At 37.4% G+C, this 22,122-nt stretch overlaps 1 protein-coding gene across 5 annotated transcripts in view; it reads left to right on the top strand.

Moving 5' to 3' along the window:
- nalcn (sodium leak channel, non-selective) overlaps positions 1–22,122 on the top strand; it is a 79,793-nt gene that overhangs the window by 13,780 nt on the left and 43,891 nt on the right. For all 5 annotated transcript variants that reach the window (XM_081601083.1, XM_081601091.1, XM_081601096.1 and 2 more), the window contains 3 exons: positions 5,475–5,561; positions 17,098–17,229; positions 18,951–19,118. In XM_081601083.1, the coding sequence (XP_081457209.1) occupies positions 5,475–5,561; positions 17,098–17,229; positions 18,951–19,118 (387 nt within the window). The remainder of the gene's footprint in view (positions 1–5,474; positions 5,562–17,097; positions 17,230–18,950; positions 19,119–22,122) is intronic.

Consider the following 22,122-nt stretch of genomic DNA (forward strand, 5'->3'; position numbering starts at 1 on the left):
AAAATCTAGCTGCCAATTTTTAAATGTTTTTGCTGGCATAAGGGAATCGCAGATTAAAATGACAAATGTCACTGCTACTGAATCATATGAACTACCTCTAGCTGGTGTTAGAATTGAAGTGACTCTGTTTAAATATAAATATGTGATTCTTGGCAGGTTTTTTTGTAATCTTTGCAGTCATTTTTCTGGGCTTTTAGTAAGTGACTACTTACTAAAATGAAATGAACACAAATATGATTAGTCTGAGTGTCAGTGTAGTTCCAACAACTCTGTAGTCCAAAAATATAATCGGCAGAAGATCATTAATGCTGCGTGTATTTATAAGAGGAATATAATAAGATTTAAGCTTTATAAAAAGCTTGAAGTTGAATTTTTTTTGTCAGGAAAAGGAAACAGACCAATAAGGATTGAAATTAGATCTTGATAATTAACAGTTATTAATATAAGACTCACATATGTATGTTGGTGTTTTAAATGCAACTCCCTGGTACATTTATGTTTTAGACTCACAGTAACAAAGGAATTAGTTCTTGAATTGTCCTGTTTATAAGTCACCAAAGTCAACAAAAATTATCACAGCAAACTCACCAGCTTAAATTTCAGTGCAACAATTTGTATCACAACTGATCCACCAAAGTAAAGAAGCAGGCAAACTGCAGTATGGATGAGGAATAGGAATAAAAACATGTTATAAAAAGTAAAAGTCAAAAGTATTTAAACGATTGCAATAATTTTAAGCAGTATATCAGTACATGCTGTTGGAACCACACTACTACAAATTCTGCCATTAAAAATAAAACTTGCCCCATGTTGAAATGTCAGTATAGAGTTTACATTGAGAAGAGCAATACCTGCAACTAACTATTCCAATCGTACTGTTATTTATTGGCACTTGGAAGCATCATCAGGTGCATTGTCATGATAAAACAAATTTTTTATGATACCCAAAATAATACTAAAATTTTGATAACGGTATATAGGATACAATAATTACAGGCTTCTCTTATGCAATTTCAGTCTTCCTGAAATTCACCACAGTGATTTCCAGTATTTGGACACTTTTCTCTAAATAATTGTCTTATTTGTGATGGGTTAATTGCAATATTGGTATGCAGCTTTTAAAACAAAATTCTGAAGGCAGCATTTGTCACGGCACTTAAACTAAAAGTGGTTGTTCTGTTTCATTTTTCACAACATGATGCCATTTTTCTCCTAAAAAAATGACTTAAATCTAATGATGTGGTGGGAAGAGGAGTTATACCAGTCAGATTGCAATATGGGTTGAATGTCGTCTTCTTCATTTAGCTTAAATACAGAAGAAAATAATAATAATAATAATAATAATAATAATAATAATAATAATAATAATATTAATAATGCAGTTTCAGCTAGTTATAAGTAAGAAAAAGTCGTTTTTTACCTGAGAAAAGTTATGGTCATTACCAACACCTCAGTCATCTTAAGGTCTTGCTCCCTGCCGATGCCATCTTTAGTAGCTGTTACTATGAAAGCTTTAGTGTGTCTCCAAAAAGCAGCCAAATAACTATTTTACATGGCTAAGCGCTTCAAAATGATGCCATCGTGGACATTAAATTATGCATTTACAGTTGTGTTTTCCTGACCTAGTGAATATGACTCAGAAGAAGACTCTTTTTGTTCCCAATTGTGCATTTTAAAATTGCATTTCCGCTTTGAAAACTGATCGAAAGGCTGAGTGTGATTTATTTATTTTGCATACTTCAAAGATTTTCAGGCCTTACGGCTCTATAATGTGGTGATTGATTCCTAGAGGAAAATTTAGTCTCAGAAAGTATTTTTGATCAGTGAGAACATGAAATATTGATGTCATGAGCAGTTTTTAGTGATGCGCCTTGGGAAATTGCGAAATCATTTTTTATTAGTTTAGTAATTCATGAACATGCTTGTGCTGCTGGGAAAATGGCAAAGACCTTAAAAGAAATTGCCATTTTTGTCACCATGCAATTTAATTGTAATCTCATTGCCATACCTAATCTCTGTCTTAGAGGGAGGAGAGCTAATTAGCCGTGTCACAACACTTTAGTGTCAGTCACAGACGGTGAAGTAAAATAAGCCTTTCTTCAGCTTCCCAAGAACCGTTGTCTGGGGTACGGGAGGCAAAAATCTGCGCCACACTTTCTATTGCTGGACTTTGCCATATTCCATCCAGATTTATTGTTCTTAATAGAGATTAGGCTTCAAAGATTTAATAAAACCGACAAACTTTAAAGAGTAAGATTTTCTTTCTTTTTCCACAACATTACATTACCTAACAGGTTTTAACTTGCAGATTGCACATGAAATAAGAGTGAACTGAAGACAAATCTGGCTTCTATCGTCTCTGTATGTCTTACGCTCTGCAAGACGACAGTGTCTGTGCCGGATTACGGGATAATAAAAGCAAGATGATAATCGTGTTGGATTGCAAAGCACAGCCTTGGCAGGATGAGAGCATGTTGATGTTCAGGTAGGAGACAAAAGCCGAAACAGTGTGGGAGGCAGGGAGGCAATCAAAGAGTGGAACACTAAATGGTTGAAGGATTTACGTGGGTCTTACGCAGTGAGAGATTAGACGCACCTTAAATTAGCTATGCTAAGCAACAGGAAGTTTAAATCCCGAAAAAAAAAGATGCACCCAGTGGAGCTTGCACAGTCCTCAGGGTTGTCATCTGCTATTATCTAACCAGCCTTACTCTATTTGCACATCATCACCATCATTTGCATAGACTCGCTGCGTTGTTTGTTTTGACCCCTTTCAAGCCAAAATATACCTTTGCTTCATCTACTTTACAGTAAATGAGAAAGGGAGGTATTGAAATAGTATGTTCTTACGGTGGATGAGATCCTGCAAAAACGACGACATTGAATCTACAATTATTTATACGGTTTGCTCTGTGGTAGAGAAATCACCCCGTTACCATGGCAGTGACCGATGTGATTTAAAATGTTTTCATAACTGCAAACAAAGCAGTCCTGTTTTAAACAAATGACTCATAATTAATGGTCCGACAGAATGTGTAGACCTTCTAATATTAACATTCATATTTAGGTGAAGGTCTGTCATAATTAGCCAGAATATTATTGAAAAGTGGATTTATTTTAGAAAATATAAAAAAAAAATCGATGTACTGATTTCACCAAGATAAATTACTAGTGAAATTTACTCACCAGCCACTTTGCTATGCATATTTGTTAGCAAGGTGTGTGCAAAAGTGGTTTGACATATTTTTGCCCTCAAAAGTGCTTAATCTTTCTGGCATAGAAATACTAATGAAATGGTTCAGAGATTTTGGTCAGTAATTACAAAGCAGCATCATAGAGGATAATTTCATGGTAATCATAAAGGGATGGACTAAGGTTGCACTATGGAAGGTTGTGATTCTTTTAAAGGAGTCCCAGCACCAACATGCATCAAACTCTACTTGAAAGCCAGAATCCTGCGATTACTAAATGTCGAGAAGGCAATTCATCCAATTGATTCAAGTTTTCTAGTTCACTGTGAAAGGATGCAGGTCACCAGCTCTCAGAAACTAGAGTTTGGCATCCCTTCGCCAATACACTATAGCCAGAAGCCTAAACAATGACAGAACATGTCCATGACATTACCCAGCCTGTATGTCTCCAACAACCATGCCACATTAAAAGACACTCTAATCCCCATTCTAGTGCTGCGCTTGATCGACAACAAGGTGTCCTTACCCTGTCTAGACTTCTAAGTACAGTAAACAGCTGCCATGTGATTAGCTGATTTTCTGGATAAATAACAACTGAACAGATATACAAAATAAAGTTTCCAGCGAGTGTATTTCAAGCATTTACGTCTGCTAGGTTTGACGATTATGGCTTACAACTGAGAAAAACCAAATGTTAAGTTTCTCAGAAAATGCTATTGTTGTGGTAGGTATTGTGAAGTGCCCAATGAGTGAGTTCTCCCTGGAAAAAATGTGATGCCATTCTGTCTTACATAACCCTTAATCTTTAGGCTGTTGGTTTATTTTCCTTTGTGAAATGACTTGTTTCAAATCTTCCAAAAACAGTTCTTTTCCCAGGATTTAGCCATTCTGAAAGTTTAACTGTATTCATCTTTGCTCAATCACAGACTTCCATTTTTTCTTTAATTTTGGTTGGAAGCTTCTTTTTTCTGGCTTTTCAAAGCATCCAGTCTGTTTAAAAAAAAATTAACTATATTTTCATGCTGGTGAAAATAGCAACTTATTGACTCCAAAGAAATCCAATCTTTTTATTTCATGATCGCAGAAATAAATGCCGGGCTCACAATGACAAACCAAAACCACAAACACATTTTCATACATCGTTTAGCTTATTTGGCCTTCAACTACATTGCTTCTCAGACAGGTTCACATTCTTTTGTCTAAGAGGTTTAAATGTCAGCATGACAATTAAACCTAAATTAAATTTAGGTTAAATTGTCTTAAGCCTAAATGTCATTTTGTCCCTTTTCCGTACTGTTTGTCTTGCTATGAGCCCAATTTTTTCCAGGAGGGAAACAGATGTAGCTGTCTTCCACTTGACACTTCACACTGATCTAGCATCATCAATTCATGTCTATTTCATATCCCCTGCGACAACCAACAGTTGAAAAATAATTTTCTCATATTGTAGAGTAAGGAAGTGTAGTTTTGGTACACCAATCTTAAAGATAAAACACTAGAATAAGTGCACTCCTGAAAATCATTTCCTTCAAACTGCTATAAATTGTGTCTTTAAATTTATGTTCAACTCAAATTTCTCTTATAATTTTATGAAGACTGTTTAACATTACAAATTAACCACAACACCTTTTGATGTCGACAATTTTAACATCACCGCCTGCTGGACCGATTCATTTTTATCTTCCTTGATCGTTTATTCCAGAGAGGATTTACAGTTAGGATTTTTTTGCACCTAGAGGATTAAATTACTTACAACAAAATGTTACATTGATGATTTAGGTATGTGGACTCAATACGGACCCATCTCTTGATATGCACATTTATGATCTTTTTTGTGGACAGTTTTCTTTCTGCCTCTTTTTTGTGAGCATTTTTACTGCAGATAGTGGCTGTGCTAAACTTGCTTCACAGTATAGTATAGCCTTTATTATCATCATATTTACCCCTTTCCTTCCCCCTTTTTTTGAAAGTAAAGGAAAAGGTTTTAATGTGTGAACTAGCTGTCTTGTGTAATTGAATGTCTCAGGGTTATTTTTAGTTTTTTTTTTTTTTTTTCACTTTTAGACTCCAAGGCGACCTCACTGCATTTAGAAACTAACATCCTGGGTGGGCTCAAATCTATGTGCACAGTGCCTTGAGCTTTATTTTTGTAGCCACAGATGTTTCATGATGATGTAGCCACGGGGTTTCTGTGTGTGTCACGTATGCTGCTTCAAATGATGCGTCTGGTTCTGTGTGTTTGTGAGCATTTTCCACCACTTATTTGCTGCCCTTATGCCACAGATGTTCCATGAAGACGCTGCCGGAGGATGGCAGCTTGTTGCTGTGGATGTCAACAAACCACACGGTAGAGCGCCTGCTTGCCTTCAGGTGAGTACACCGCATAATGAATACGCTGCTGGTGGGAAGTACTGCTCTCAGTGTCCCGTAGGCAATTGCATATTCTACTTGTGTGGCTAAAGAAACACTCGGCGAGCGTCATCATCCATTTGGAACTTGCGGCAGAGTCATCCGCGCCTTATTGTTTTCACATGCGTCACCGTATTCAGCTGTTGCATCCGAGACTCGGTGACTCGATTACGAATGAGGAGAAGTTAATATTTGATGTGCAGAATTGCGCTAATGACTTATATTTTGACGGACGCCGGGTGTTACCCGGGCTGTGCGAGCCGAATGGTTGAGCTGTAAAGATAAGCTGAAAGTAGCAGGTGTTGTTTAAAGCTGGGATGCTTTAAAGGGGTTTGGTTTGGGAGTAAAAGGCATGGCCCTCGCTGTGAGGGACTGCCAGTAGAGTCTACGGCTACAGGAGGGAGGACAGCTGTCAACACGCCTTCCTGGAGTAAATACTTCTCCAGACACACACACACACACACATACACACACGCACGCACACACACGCGCACACACACACACACACACACACGCACACACACACACACACATAGGAAGCAAAGCAACAAAGAAGTACAGAGAAATTGGATAGAGAATGAGAGAGAAAATAGGAGTAGTGAGAAATGGAGTTTCTCTATTAAAGAAGTATTCTCCCCAGAGCCCCGTCTTCAGTAGGAGGGAACATTTAGATGGAGGGATAACCAGAGGGGTAAACACAACTGACTTCCCTTTAAGCCATGTGCAATGTTTCATGCAGCACTCAACAACTTCTTCATTTCTCTGTTGCAATCATACTAATAAGCTCTTACTGTTACTTTGTTCCAAAAAGACCTTTCTGCCAGAAGGTGCATCACAAATCCGGAAAGACTAGAATTAGATCAAATTCAGAGTCAGACGGTTTTTGGCGCTGTGTTATACGCGCGGCGCATTTGTAAGAACTTATTTACACCTACTGTATCTAGAATCCCTCTGATTAGTATTGAAAGTGAAGGGATGTGTGGCTTTTTTTTCCAAATAGCTTTTCAGAAGACGTCAGTCAGACTTTGTAGTCTGGTTTAGATCAAAGCACATTCGCGTGTTAGAATGGCTCAGCCCAGACCTGAATCCAATTGGGAATCTGTTGCAAAACCTGAGAATTGATGTGCTCTTTTGCTCTTATTCCAGTCTGACTGAACTTGAGTTAGATGGCAGATCACAAAACATTCGAGTCAATTCATAACAGTTCAAAAATAATATAAAAAGACAGAATGGGGAAGTTGCTCAGTGGCATATGAATGCTTTTACAAGCCACTGCATGTAGTAATTATAAATTGCTTATGCAATCATGTTTTCATGATTAAACTAGAGGAATATTAGGAAGTGTTTGTTCAGGAGGAAAATAAATAAGTAACATGCCGCTCTCAGGATGAGCTAAAGATCAGGGTGACAACACTTTTCAAGCCAGGTAAAAATTGGGATTTACCTTTACTTTTTATGATGGTGAGACATTTTTAAGGCCATAATAACAGACTAGAAATATGGCAGGTTACAGTCGTTGTCAGAATCTTTCTTTTTGCATTCTGTGACGTTCTTCAACTTTATTTGTTTATTTCTGCTTTCTTTAACATGTCAAGTGTCAGGCATAAGATGGATAATCAACAATAGCTTTAGTGTTTGAATAGTGCTGACAATGAAATGAATCACACGGTGCTTGAATTCAAAAGACATCAATTGTTTTGGTTGTCACAAAGTGACGGCGTTTTGTGGCATGCAGAGCCATCAGATTGCTCAAAAACTTCTTACATTTCGTTCACGCTTTCCAGAAGCTGCAATGTGTGAGACACATTTTTAAAGCCAACTTTTTTTTCTCTCTCTCAAGTAAAACTTGTATATGTTGCAAATTAAAATTCAAAAGTACATGAAGCCGTCTTGACTGTGGATGGACAATATTTCTCTAATTTTGAAGGTCTACTTTCTTTAAATGTGAATTTCACGTATACTACATCAATTGGTTATTTTTTTATTTATTGATTAATCTTAACTGGTAAAGATAAAAATGAGAATGTGAAAACGGCAACAAAGAGGCAGACCTTTAGAAGTTTGAGAGATGGATTCTTACTGTGAACAGCACTTCTGTTCACAATAGTAGACACGTGTGATTGCAGTTTTCTTAGTCAAAATTTAAATGTACCATTCATAATAGCCTTCTGTAATAAGAGTGAGGTGAAGTGGCACCTCACTCTTGATGCCTTTGTGGCTTTATAATATGGAGCCGTAACATGAAGAATTATAGTTCTGACTTCTTATTGAAGAAACTTTCAATTACAAGAAATAGCTACCTTTTATTCTACCTCATGTAGCGAAAAAATGGTAACGAACTTCAACAACTGACCAAAGAAATATTTGAATTCTGCCACAGATTGCTTCAAGTGAAGCCATTTCATTGTAGCCCTGCTTTATGTTTAGGGTCTTTGTCCTGCTTGCATGTGAAACATCACTCTAGTCTTTAGATGTTTGCAACCTCTTGCAGAATTGCCTTGTAGTTAGCGCCATCCATCTTCCCATCAACTCTGACCAGCTTCTCTGGACATCTGGTATGATGCTACCATCACCATACATCACAGCAAGGACAATGAGTTCAGGGTAATGTACAGTGTTAGTTTTCTGCCCAAACATGCCATTTTGCATGTTGGACAAAAACATCTCTTACATGGCCTGTGGAAAATTGCAAATAGGACTTAATATGATTTTTCTTCAACAATGGTTTTCTTCTTCCCACTCTTCTAAAATGGTCAGATTTGTGGCGTACACAACTAATTGTCCATTCAGTAGATTGTTCCACCTCAGCTGTGGTTCTCTGTAGCTCCCTTAGAGTTACTGTGAGTCCCTGGGCTGCTAATTAGATAACGCTAGGGATAATATTTTAGCACTTAATTCAGCTTTAAACTTCTCCACAGCTTTGTCCCTGACATACAGTAGCTGATGGTCTTCTTGATGCTGTTTGCTCATTTATAATCTCTAACAATATTCTAAGGCTTGTCTCAGAGCAGCTGGATTTATCCTGAGAAATCTGCTATAGTCGGGTGAAACTGCACAACATATCGAATTGGAATCATCATTGCGATGTCAATGTCTGCATTAAATGAATTATGAAGGAATGTCCGAATGCAATATTTGGTAGTCTAAGTATTTCAGATACAATGTATTACTATTCTGCTTTCAAGTTTATATTTGGCCACTTGGAAGAACTATCACCGTTCTTTATCTCGTATTTTGTTTAAATGTTTCTCAGCTTCAGCCCACCTGATTCAAATGGGTGCTTTACCTCTTTAGCATTTTGTCATGCTGTTGTTGACATGTTGTTTGAAAACTGTGATAAGTGATAATCATACGTGATCTGCGGCACATTGACTCTTGTAGACGGTAAATATTGTGTGCAGACATGGGGTCTCTGTAGAAGCAATATCACTTTGAGATGATGTCACATTTATAGAACATTGAATGAGCTCAGATTATAAAACTTCAATAATTACCAAGTACCAAGGCATCACTACTTATGTAAATATATGCGCACTAGCGGATGTTGTCGGTCCACAGTGGCGTTTGTCCCTGTGGGCATTCACTGAACCCTTCTGTAGTGATAAAGAACAGTTCTTTATACTTTAAACAATCCCGTTCCAATATTACATTGTGAACATAAACATCATGTTGTGGCATGTTACGATATTATGGGTTGCAGTTCTTCTTGTGCTCTCTCTTCAAAGTCGTGATGAAAACTTCAAAACAGTTTCTTGCTCGCTTATGTCAGAGGGGAGCTGCGCTTTTGATTGGACAGGTAGAACAAAGAAAAGCGGCGGACACCCAGCCTGTCTGGCCATCTGTGAGTGCTGGGGAAGTGAAGTGTGAGTTTCTGTTCTGCTCTGCCTGGCTCGAGAGTAATTGGCCATCAAATGATTAAAATGTTTCAGAGCTGGCAGGTGGGTGCTTCTCGCAAAGAGGTCGCCAGCGTGTATCCTTTATATAATCCCTCTATACCTCTTAGTGTCTTTTGAACCACCTGTATGTTTCTGGTCTGGTCCGTGTTTCTCTGACTGTCAGAGCCTGTGGAGCCTGTTGATGCCTGCCTGTTGGTGCATGAGCCTGTGTCCCTGGTCTGGGTACGTCTGAGTCCAACTGGCTCCATCAGTTGGAGATGGCACATAATTGATTAAACACCTGCATATTTTGGAGATGGAGAGGGGAAAGCATTGCCCTCTTAGGACTAAAATGGAGAATGTCTCTTCACTTTCTGGCAGTTGTTATAGAGCAATGACTATTTTTTCTTTTTTTATTTATTGTTTCATTGATTTATACAAAAAGAGGCTAATAATATTGAATAGTACTTTAGACACTTTTTTGTGTTGATGTATATTATAAAAAGTTTTTATGTAGCTGATATGCTTCTGTTTATCTCCTATGAGTAAGGAAACATAATTTCTGCTACCGGCAGTACCTTAAAAAGTATTCATACCTCATGTGAGAACAACAGAGTTATCAGATTACAACAGGCCAAATGCAAATACAAAGGCACTTGATAGATATTAATTTGTTCAATGTTGAAGATAGTGTGTCATTTTCTTTCACTTGTATGATTCCAACAAAATATTCTCAAGTTTGGCAGTTTGTGGTTGTAACATGAAGATGTAAAAAAAGTTGAATAGGTACATTCACCGGGGCATTCACTGAACCCTTCTGTAGTGATAAATAAAATATGATCCCCCCCCCAAATTCAAGACATAGTCACTGCATAATCTTCTTAAAATGTGGAGTCTCTGAGAACAGTTCTTCAAAATATAATCACAGTTGAGCTAACTGTCCAGGACTGTCCAGGAACGACACAAGGTATTTACAATTTGCCACAGTTTCAACAGGTTGGCCATCGAGAGAAACTGGAACCACTTTAGTCTTGTTTAGATTATTTAATTGCTTACATTCTTAGAGAATGAAAATTATAAATATAAGACTTGCGTATCCTGATTTAGTATGTATTATTAGTTGTGTTACCACCCACGCACTAGAGCAGTACCACCCGAAAAGATGCGACTAACGAGCAGATTTAGAAGTACACCGAAGCTAGAGGATTTGGTAAAACTGTGAGTTTGCTGAAGTAATCAAGACACAGTTCAATCCATGCTGAGAGTGGAGCTCCTTCAATCAGGGCTCCTCCGCAGCTCTGATTGGCTAACCATGTAAGTGATCCTCTGCGCAAGTGATGGCAAGCGAGGCGTCATCACGACTTTACACAAGTGTGTCTTTACCTCCGCGGCAGAGGCTCCGCCAAATCCCTGAGACCGGCTCATCGAACCCCTGGGGTTCGATCGAACTCAGATTAAGAACCACTGATTTATACATTTTGATACTATTATTAAACGAAATGTGTCTAATTATTTAATTAAGCAATTAAAAAAATATGCACCTGACCTGACCATCCGAGACAGCACAAGTCGGCAATATAGTCGGGTCATTCTACCTGATTATTTTTTTTTCCTTCCTCTTTGGCTGGTGCATTGTTGCTTGCATTTTAAATCAAACTTATTGTAACTTCAAACAAAACTCAAGAAACTATGAAATGTCAGCCTGTGAATAATTAAAACCACTTCTGATTAATTTACCATTCTTGCTCTGTCAATGAGCAGCAGATGTTCTTCTCCCTTAATGTTTCCTTTTGTCTGCAGAGCTACAGTAAATGCAGAGTGCTTGATAACCAGTAACTCACTGAGGGGCCCAGAGGTCCAGTGAATGCAACACATTTATTTTTTTACTCCTTCCTCTTAAGCCTGAGGTTATTGATTCTCTACAACCTTCCCTTTCCATTTAACTCTGATCTTTACCCCCTGGACTGCTATCATTTAAAACTCACACACATTCACACAACCTGTCAAGGTTAAGGTCACTGTCTCTTATGTGGAGGGAGAAGGTGGCTCCTGAAATGGGTTAGTCAACTGAGGAGAAAAATATGGGGAGAAAAAACAAAAAAAAAAACAAAATCACCGGCAAGCTATCATTTAAGATGGTTAAAAGGGACAACCAAAAGGTATGGAGAGGTGCCTTAATGCCCTAAATGTGAAATTAAATTGTCAGCGGGCAGAAAGCTCATATAGCTATGAAATAAATGATGCTAGACTGATTAGTGGTAAGTTTCTATATCCAATAAATGGCTCACCACCCAGGGGGCCATTCTGTCAAGGAGCATCATGAGCATTGTGAGAACCGTCCCCACTCCAAAAAAGAGACCATGTTCTCTATTACACCCACGATGAGTTTTCCGTCGCTTGCATGCCTATTTGACGCAGAATGGACATGCACCCGGAAATGCACTCAGTGCAGAAATCTGTGACTTTCCTCTGTGGCCTGCAAATGTAGTAGACATTTGAAACTCATAATCTGAGGCTCTTTTACAGTGATTATCAAGACTTAATGTGATCTTCTATCGCTTAAAACTGGAAATCTTTTGGCTGATTAATAATCTGATTCACATCTGATTAAATGCGAATCAGATTATTCTACTCTGAAAAGAGTAGATTATAAAATGTTTATTTTGTTGAAACCCAAAGGACATTGTTTTATCCTTTTTTTGGGAATTGGGTCAATAAAAACAAAAATGCCCTTGTCCACAGTTGCAGAAATCTGTCATAGTTCGACCCAACAAAATTACATGAAACAGATACAAGGTCTATTGTCATCATCCATTCAGTAAGAAAAACAAAAGTTTTTTTTGGTTTAGCCAAACAACCTTTAGATTCAAAAATAAAAACAAAATTGGTCAGATCTGGACTGAACAATTCAACTTTGATTAGAGATATTTTGAAACAAATTTTTGATGTATGGAACTTATATGTGAAAACAAATGTCTGTCAAGAACTGCCAGTTTACGAATAAATCAGTATATTATGTCCAGATTAATGTGCAAAGGAACAAACAATAAAGATGGAGATATAGATAATTCAAATTTCCACACTGCAACTAGAACTGGCTACAGTGAGAGAAGTTGAAAAGTACAGTAAAAGGCTGCTGACAGATGGATTATCATGGTTTATTAAGGTCTGAATTCCAGCCAGAGACATGAGTCAGCCTATTCTTGTTAAGGCCATAATAATTCAAGAAGATTATATTTTACTTGAAGTCGTTAAAGTTTTTACACCTCCGTTTCCTCACCCAAAACTGCTTTGGAGTTACAACACACAACGATGTCAAGAAATGTCTAAAATAAGGTAAAGAGTTGCCGTTCCCCATAAATTCAATCAGGGTTGCAGAACTAGAAAAGAAGAAAAAGAAGTAAGGGATTGGAGGAAGAGCTCTTTTGTTTATTTGTGTTAGAAGAATGGTATTGCAGGGACTGAAGAGATAGCTCAAGTGAAACAGTTTGTAATCCCAATCAGTTTCTCCTTAATCTCGGTAAACAGGAGAGAGAAAACTGTCACAGGAGTTTGTGCCAGAACATGGCCGAGTCTGCTGGTGACAGTTCCTGTGTGAGTACTGCTATATTGTGCCAGCAATGAGCACATGTGCTATACTCATCTCGTGTACCAGCAGAAAGAGCATTTGTGCTCCTTGGCAGCCAGTGCAGGGAGACAGAACATGAGGAAACAGTCAATCTGCCTCTGTGCTTTTCAACTCTTCCAGCCAATGAAAATGTCCCAGGTGCATTGCATGCATTCCCAGCCATCTTGTGAACATCCCCTATATGTTAGCAAATAATTTAATGAAACTAAGTGGGGAAAAAATAAAATAGTGGTTGAATTCTGAAAGGCTTTTTTACACATAATGTGCATTAAGAAACTTGTGACCACTTGAAATCATCTTAATAGTAATTCTATTTATCATTTTGCTTCCAACACAGACTGTACCTCAAAAACATGATGTGTCTTAAACCAATTCCTAACCTGTTTAATTTGTTTTGCTAAAAAACGATATCAATATGATTATTTGGAGGATCACTCACACAATATGTGTAAAAATACATTCAACTCGAATGATAATACAGTATTGGTCACTGAGAACAAGTCTTGGTGACTTGATGACGTAGCGGTGTTCTGGGGGAAATTGATAATTTGCACATTTTATTTTTGCAAATGTAGTAGCGACAGGTGTCACAAACTCTGTAAGATTATCCCTAATCAGTGTAGAAACATCCAAATACTGCATGTCTAATTATAATTAAAGCCATATGCCACAAGGAGATTTTTTTTGTTGTTGTTTATCTGCATTGAATGAATGTTGGATGGATGCTAACTTTCTATCAGCTAACAGTTAGCATGTCACGAGATTCTCACTTTAATTACAAGTCATTTGTATCCTGTCTGAGTAAATGCTGCCACACAAAGACTTTAAAGTGGTGAGAGCTTTTTCAGTGCTTTACTAACTCTGAGTTGTGGACTAACCCTACAAGGGTCTGTATTAGTTGAAACTGTCAACATAACAGGGAATCTCAACAACCACAAATTTTCTTGTCAAATTACTCGTCATAAACATGAAACAGAGAGAATTTAAGTACCATAGGGTGTCAAGCTTAAATAAATCAACTTCGCATCTGGGGGCCATAAAAGATATTGATGCCATTTTCAATACTCTGATAAAGAACGGAGTCATTGCACAGTACGTGCTTCACCGTAACTTGGTACTTGCTATTTAACTTGGGTAAATTGGACTGATTTAACGCATAATGTGGCTAGCAAAAGGTTGCTAATATTTAAATAGGTTATCCTATTACACTTTTTCATATACAGGAGCTTTACCGACTTTTTTAAATTGCTCTCAAACATCAGAGAGTCACTTTTTTTGTAGTGCTAGCACAGGCAGCAACCTGGCTTATAATGACCCTTCAGCTTTTCCTGTCTGTCAGTCTCCAAGGCCAAATGCTTTTTCCCCTGCCATGTCTCTCCATGTACTTGTTGGGTTACGAGCTTCATACTTCCATCAGCAGCACACTGCTGATTCTCAGCCATGATTGATCAGATGAACCTCTGCAAGGGGAGATGGAGTTGGTATCTTTAGCTCAATGTGCAAGGGTGTGTACCAGCTTGGGAAGATCAAAACTGTAAAGTTGGTGTCAATTATAATGCAAATATTTAAAAAACACATTTTCTAACATTGTTCTATCTTAATATTGATCATCTTGACATTACTACTTAACCCATGCCTCAATCACACTGTGCATTCCAACTGCCACGCTTTAACATGTCGGTGTGATTGTGCATATCGAACTCCTGATGTTTCAAAAACACAGCAAGAAACAAGGGATGTGAAGCATCCAAAATGTGTATCAAACATGCAGTAGAGAATCAAGTTGTCCTGCATTGGATGGACCAGTTATTTGTTGACATCTTGGCCATGTGAAAGGATTAGAATTGCCATGTTTTCATTGGTGACCTACGGCGCTTTACTATCGGAACGATGTGGAAAGTGTTATCTAGTGAAGCGCACACCATATTTAGCTCTGGGGGGGAGGGGAAGAAAAAAATAAAACTGCAGGAAATGTTAAAAGGTTATTCTCAACAGATCTTGAAAGGAAGACTGTGTCTCTATATGAAAGATGTGATAAATGCTCATTGCTTTCCATTGAGCTCAACAGCTTGTCTTTGCAGTGTGATTCCCTAAACCTTACAGAGCATGCAGGCAAAGTCACAACCTTGTGAAAACCAAGCATTTCGCAAGACATAGACATTCTGTTCTCTGTCAGCTCCTGTCTCATGATCATTCTCTTTACTCTCTCTTTCGCTATCTCTCTCCCACACTAACACACCCATGCACACACACGCATCTCCATTGAGGTAAAATACCCATGGGGTTGAGCTTCTGGTTAGTGGAAATGTCAAAAGTCTTTGTCGTGTCCAGTCTTGGTCAGGATACCTGACCTTTGTGTTGAGAGTGAGCTTATGTGTATGTTTAGGAAAACAAAAATAAAAACTGCCATCTGCACAACTTTGGTTTGCAAACCAACACAGTAATTCAATGGGGAAAAGAACTGTAATGATAAGCAATAAAAGCAATTACTTTTTTAAATATATTTTGGCTAGTGTCATGGTGCATTCATGGACAGAAAAGTCAAATATGTCTTCAGATTTTGAAAACGGCAAACCAACATGTTTCACAGATCCATATTACAAAATCTTTCCAAGAAGTACATTTAGTAATCTTATTTACCACCAATTGTTATCTTGCTCATTTCAGTTAGTACTGTTCTCACCCATTCAATAAATATGAATTTTATTGAAATGTCTATTTATTTTAGTACATAACTGAAATGAATTATAAAGACTAATTACACACAAACCAATGTTTCAAAGCCTTTATTTCGGTTAATAATGGTGATTTTCTGCTTACCTCTAATGAAAAATAATGAGATTTAAGATTGCAATTTTGCATCAAAACATTTTAATTGAGAAATTTGGGCTTAGTGAAAAATATGTTTAATGCCTGCCTAAAAGTAGTTATTTACAAAAGGGTAATTTTATTTACAAATCAGTCTCATCGGAATGCCTGTTCTTGTTTATTGAATACGAGTGTAAGTGTATTTATGTGTAGGAGGAGAAATGGCTGTGATTCCGCCTTCCTGGGGAGAATTTGATCTCTCTGCTGCAAACACTCTTCATCTGCACTGAAGTTTTCCTCTTGCCTTCTTCACTTTTTTCCATCTAACATGGACGTCTTTTTTTAGAATGAGTGACTCTACCCACTCACAAGCTGTTCATCTCGCCCTACATGCACAAATTTGAAGGTTCTGATCACATCTGTCACATTTTCCTACTTGAAAAGCCCTATTTGTCCATCATAGATTACAATATGTTTTTAGGCTTTAATGCCATTTGATGGTATCAAGGGCGTCGAGATCCGCTGGCATTCAAAAATGAAAGGAAAATATCCTTTTTTTTTTCTCTCTTGAGCTGCTGAATATGAACTGATTCTGCTGATTCTGCTTTTGAGATTCGTAATTCTTAAAATAAATATAGTCGTGTTTGCTTTGAAATTGATGTCATTTAGCTGCTTGGCTATCTACATGTTTTCTTAGCTTCACATCCAGTAATAGCCCCCTTTACCTGTTACCACTTTTACCCCATTGTTGCATCATATGTATTCCAAGGGATGTTGTTTTAAAAATTCATATTATTTTGTACAGTGCCTTACAAAAGTACTTAAACCCTCATCGGCACAAATTAGTGAATATTTGGAAAGTGGAAGTTTAAAAGGACACTGCTTATTTCTGATAATATGGATTTTTTTTGGGTGATTTATTTGGAACCAAATAATAGACGCAAACACAATCTCGTAAAGGAAAGGTAATGAAGTGAACTTAAATTAAGGAAAAACACAAGCTTGATTTGAACTCAACATTGCTCAACACATTTTAGGTCATTGTTTTACTGATAGCTTTCATATATCAGTATAGTTTTGCATCATCTGCTTCCAGAATCTGTCGATTACTTTTGGGAAACAAGTAAACAAAGCATTTTCACGCATTGTTTGCACGTTGCAGCTGAGCACTACTTTGTTTCTGCAGCAATTGATGAGGTCCTCCGTCTTCCATATGTTCATCCTCACTATGGTCGCTGTGGATGTCATTGTGGCCGCCAGCAACTATTACAAAGGCGAGAATTACCAACGGCACTATGACGAGTTCTACCTGGCAGAGGTAAGATCTTAGTTTTTCAATAATATGTATTTATTTATTTACTATGACAAAGCAATGCATTATGTTTTGAATTGTATTCTATGTCAACACATGTAAGGCGCTCTTTCAATTGTATGTTTAACATCACTTGTTTTTTGTAATTTCTGATATTATTTCATTAGTTGTACATAAAAGGGTCAAAAGAAACCAATGTAAGGTGAAAGAACAAACATCCTCCAGGAATATAATTAAGACTCAAATGTGGGTCAAGCTCCATGCAGTTTTCCATAAGGCATTTTCAAAAACATTCATTAAAATATACAGTGCAATGTAAAAGTCCTCCATTTATTTAGGTTAGACCATCAGACTTTTTTGGGGGTTTTGAAGTCTTGCCTTCTCGGGACTTCAGCAGCAATTTACTTATGTGTTGTCCAATACAAACACATTTTCAGAGAAGTTTTTGTTTGTTTGTTTGTTTGTTTAGTCATTTTTCCCTAAGCCAGAGGTTCCCAAACTGTGGGGCCATTGCAGGGGGGGCGGGCGCGGGAAGCGCTATGGATGAATGAAAAAAAAACAATGATGAACATTGTATGCGCTGGGGTTTTACCTTAGAATGACAAACTTTCTGTTATTCCTATGTCAATTTGATACAGTAGGGGCTTCTGCACTTCTCTGTGTCCTCTGTCACTGGTTTCAGTAGTTAAAACTGTATAAGCCGTTGTTAACACGTTGTAACCTGTTTTTCCGAGCTGCCTTTAAACAACATGAGCGCTACGACGCTTGCGCTGGGTTTACACCGGTGTGGCAGCGACGGAGACCTGCTGCTGCTGCACTCAGGCTTGTGTTCGAATCATGGCAGCAAACCAGCAAAAACGCAAAGAACTTTTTACAGTTTTTCCTCCAAACTAACTGACTGAGTTGAGTAAAGCTGTTGGATGCAGCAGTGACGTGCGGTGAGGTTCATAACTGGTGAGGCACTGACTTAATCATAATCAGATTTACAAATCTAGACCCCATGCAAGTTATTGTTTACATAAGAAAATGTTTGGGAACCACAGCCCTAAGCTATGAATTACTTTGTCAGAAAATAGGTTCCTAAACTGAGAGCTTAGGAGAGCTTATAATTCAGATCGTTAGAGACTTTTTCCAACAGTTCAATAGTTTATCACAACATTTCGTATTTTATTTTCTGGATCCATGAATATATACTGCTCAAAAAAATAGTTTAAGTGTTTCCTTTATTTTTTTGAGAAGTGTATTTTAAATATTGCACCCTTTCACAGGCTAAAATAGCATTTTGGCATTAACAGATCAATATGTCAGGTCTTTGCTGTATTTTTTTTTTATATTCGCTAACAAATGTGGTTTTTATCTCCTGTAGTAGATATATTTCAGGCCCAACTTTGTTGCTTTTTCCCCCTCTATTGGCCCACATACCTCCATTTTCAAGCGTACTCTGCACAATTCGTGGTCATAAAAAAGAAATGAGAAAGAAGCAAAGTCTTATTAAAGTGTTTTACGGACTTGCAGGAAATTTAGAAATATGTATCAAATCATTCGCCAAAGAACTATACAGGATATTTGACAAGTTCAAAAGTTTTGCACAGTACTACAGACAATTTTTGCATGTAGGTATTGAATTGGTCACTTCATTCAGAAACACAATATTATTCAGAATTTAACATACATTGATGCCAGGACTAAATTCTTCTTTCTTTCTTTCTGTTTTCCTTCTCTGGCAGGTTGCTTTTACCGTGCTGTTCGACCTCGAAGCTCTGCTGAAAATTTGGTGTCTCGGCTTCACCGGCTACATCAGCTCCTCCTTGCATAAGTTCGAATCTCTCCTGGTGGTGGGCACCACGTTGCACATCTACCCTGATCTGTATCACTCCCAGTTCACCTACTTTCAGGTAGAACCCCTTCTGTAAGCGCATAGACATTGGAGAGTGTTCACACAAAAATGGGTGCAAATCAATTGAAAAATGCAAACCCGAATCGTCTTCTTGAAGTGCAATGACGTTTTTCATTTCTCACAGTTTACACTTGGTTGAGTCGCACATTCAAGTAACGCCACAGTCATGTAGTGAATCAAAGGCACCACTTTCTGTCTGGACCGAAACTCTGAACTTGCCATCTCCTTCTAAGACGTAGAAAAGTGTTGTTCCCTTTTACAGATACTTTTTTTGTTTTGTTTGTTTTGTCACACTTGGTTTTTTCAGGTTTTCAAACTCATTTTAATATCTGGGTAACATAAGTAAATATAAACAACAGTTTTAAAATGATGATTTCCTTTAATTCTGTGGAGAAACAGTTCTATTCAAGCCAACCTAAGTCTATGTTAAATTGTGAATTAGTTGAGATTTACCACTTGTGATTCAACCTTTTTGTTTTTCACTTTTAATCATGACTGTCATGAGTAAATGTTTACTGCATGCTCCAAAATTTGCACTATTGCCACAGTGTTTACATGACAAAAATATATATTTATAAGGACTTTGCTCAGTACATTTTGCACAATAGTAAATGTTTTTTTCAGTACCACGTCCTAGACATTCAGATTGTCCTGTTTTTTACTGTTTGTTGTCTCCTAGCTGTGTCTCCACCGTTGTCTCAACTTGTTTTTTATTTTTTTTAAACATCCTAGATAGTGTATTGATATTACCGTTATTCTTGTCTGGTTTGAGTCTTATGAAGTTTTGTGTATTGCATGATGCACCTTTGAACCAGGAGAACGATATCTCGTCTTTTTGTGTGCTATAAGTTAATGACTGAGATCATGATAAAGCTCTTTTGACTTGACTATTGTTGCACAACAGAGGTAAAAGCGAACTGAACGGATTAATTTAGTAAAATTACCATTAACTTATCGCCTTTCTCTATTTGTACACCAAGAGATATTTGCATAGGAAGAAACATTTCCTCAGCGCGTAAAGCCTTCATATCAGTTTTAGCAATCGCTCTCCTCGCTCTGCTTCAGACCAATTAGTTGTGTTTAAGAGCTGCCATGAACTTACTCCTCTCTCTCTGTGGAAATCCTCTCTCCAACTTCTATGCTGATATTTTTCCAAGTTTGAACCAATGACATTTAGTAACAAGTAATTAACCTTAAGGGTCCTTGGTGAAATCGAATGTGCCCTGGCAATAGGAGGAAAAACCAGGCCCAGCAATCCTGCTCCGGTGTTTCTTTCATTTTATTTTAGTTGTATCCAACCGAGGGGCATTTCGGTGCTAAAGGTTAGACTTATTACATCCAAGTGCAAAATGTCACAGACTTTCATGCCCTGCTTAGAGTTTTGACACACACTTGTTCAGTTTTTAATTGCCCCACTGAACCCACAAAAAAAAACAAAAAACTTTTTATCATTGTAATACTAGTCGATTCCCAGGTTGGTGTTGGGATAACATAATCTTAAAATGAAGCGGTTGTGCTACATCAACAGTGCCCCATTTTGTATGAGATACTTCTTTGTCTTGCAAGAAGCACACATATATAGCTAAAACACAATATAGAGAAAACGCAGCAGGAAAGCAGACTTCTTTTTGTCATATCATGTTTTTTTTAGCATTTCAGTCATTCATTCAGTCAGTGTCAATTTTTACATAACTGCTGTAATTACAATAACAAATTAGTTCTTCTGCATTCTCTGTTTCCACATGACCATCAGATAAAAATGGAAAATAAAATAAAATAAAAAAGAATAGAATCACCATGTGAAATTCAAACTTTCGATTTTTTGAGATCCCAATGACTGTGATCCAACGTGGGCATGATAAATAGTACTCTGTCAAATAGATGATCGTAGTGATATTTTCAAAATCGTTGAGCATAAAAGCATCAAGGGCTAAGTATCTGTGGTCCTTCTCTACCTTTATGTGATCACAACAGCTTTTTTACTCCTTTGTACTTTGCCCTCTTTTGGTAAGAGATCACAAGAAAATGAAGTCGTTTTTATAACTTGACTTTTAAACTGTGTACATGCATGAGCGAAGTGAAGAAACGGTAGGAGGAAAAAGCATGAAAGGCGAAAAACGCAATTCAAGCTAAGCTCAGGCCACAATTCATGACACACGATGGTTACCTATGGCCAAAGACTTCAGCTTGAACTTGAGGTTTTTATTTATATACTGAGTCACAAATAGTGAATTCCTTCTTCTCTCAACAAATGCCAGAAATACTTTATAGTAGCAAGCAATGTGGTGGTTTGGCAAAATCTTTTCTGTATTAAATATTTTTATATTGTGCTGAACATTTACCTGCACTACTGTAATCTGTAATGTAGTTGTCAAAATATTATTTTGATATCTACTTATGCTCTATAATTACACTCTTAGTTTCTCACAACAATGTGTCCTTTGGCCTTATAATGCCACCTAAAGTTCATTCACATGAGTAGAGAATGGCCATTGATTATTCCACAATTTGTTGCACAGATAGAGAACACATACAAAGTAAAGAAAAAAAAGAAAAAAGTAAAAGTTACCTGATAAATGTAACACTCATAAATAACATCCACATTCATCTCCTGTTCTGGCTGTCAACTCCCTGCTTGAGCTATCTGTCCTGAAAATGGCGTCAAGTGTTTTTGTGTCCTCATCCCTCAGCTTTAAATTTCTTCCCTTGCATCCAAGATTTTAATTATTCTAAAATTATGTGACATTATGTCCAAGAGCTGTTTTTAAGAGGGGTCCATTCACCGTTCCTGTGTTTATTTTGCATAGCGTACCCATGTTTTCTGCACAGATGATGTTTGCAGCAAAAGAACTAGCTGTATGGTTTTGTGTGTGTGTATGTTGGAGAGATATAAAATACAGAAACGGAAATAATAATGAAACAGAGACTTTGTGGGACCTTGCTTCCCTAAATCCAAGATTACGTCCCATTGGTATCTATCATTATCTGCTGATTATTTGAGT

The sequence above is a fragment of the Poecilia reticulata genome, chromosome 2 (genome assembly GCF_904066995.2).
Source record: "Poecilia reticulata chromosome 2, P_reticulata-male-v2, whole genome shotgun sequence".
Taxonomy (NCBI): Eukaryota; Metazoa; Chordata; class Actinopteri; order Cyprinodontiformes; family Poeciliidae; genus Poecilia; species Poecilia reticulata.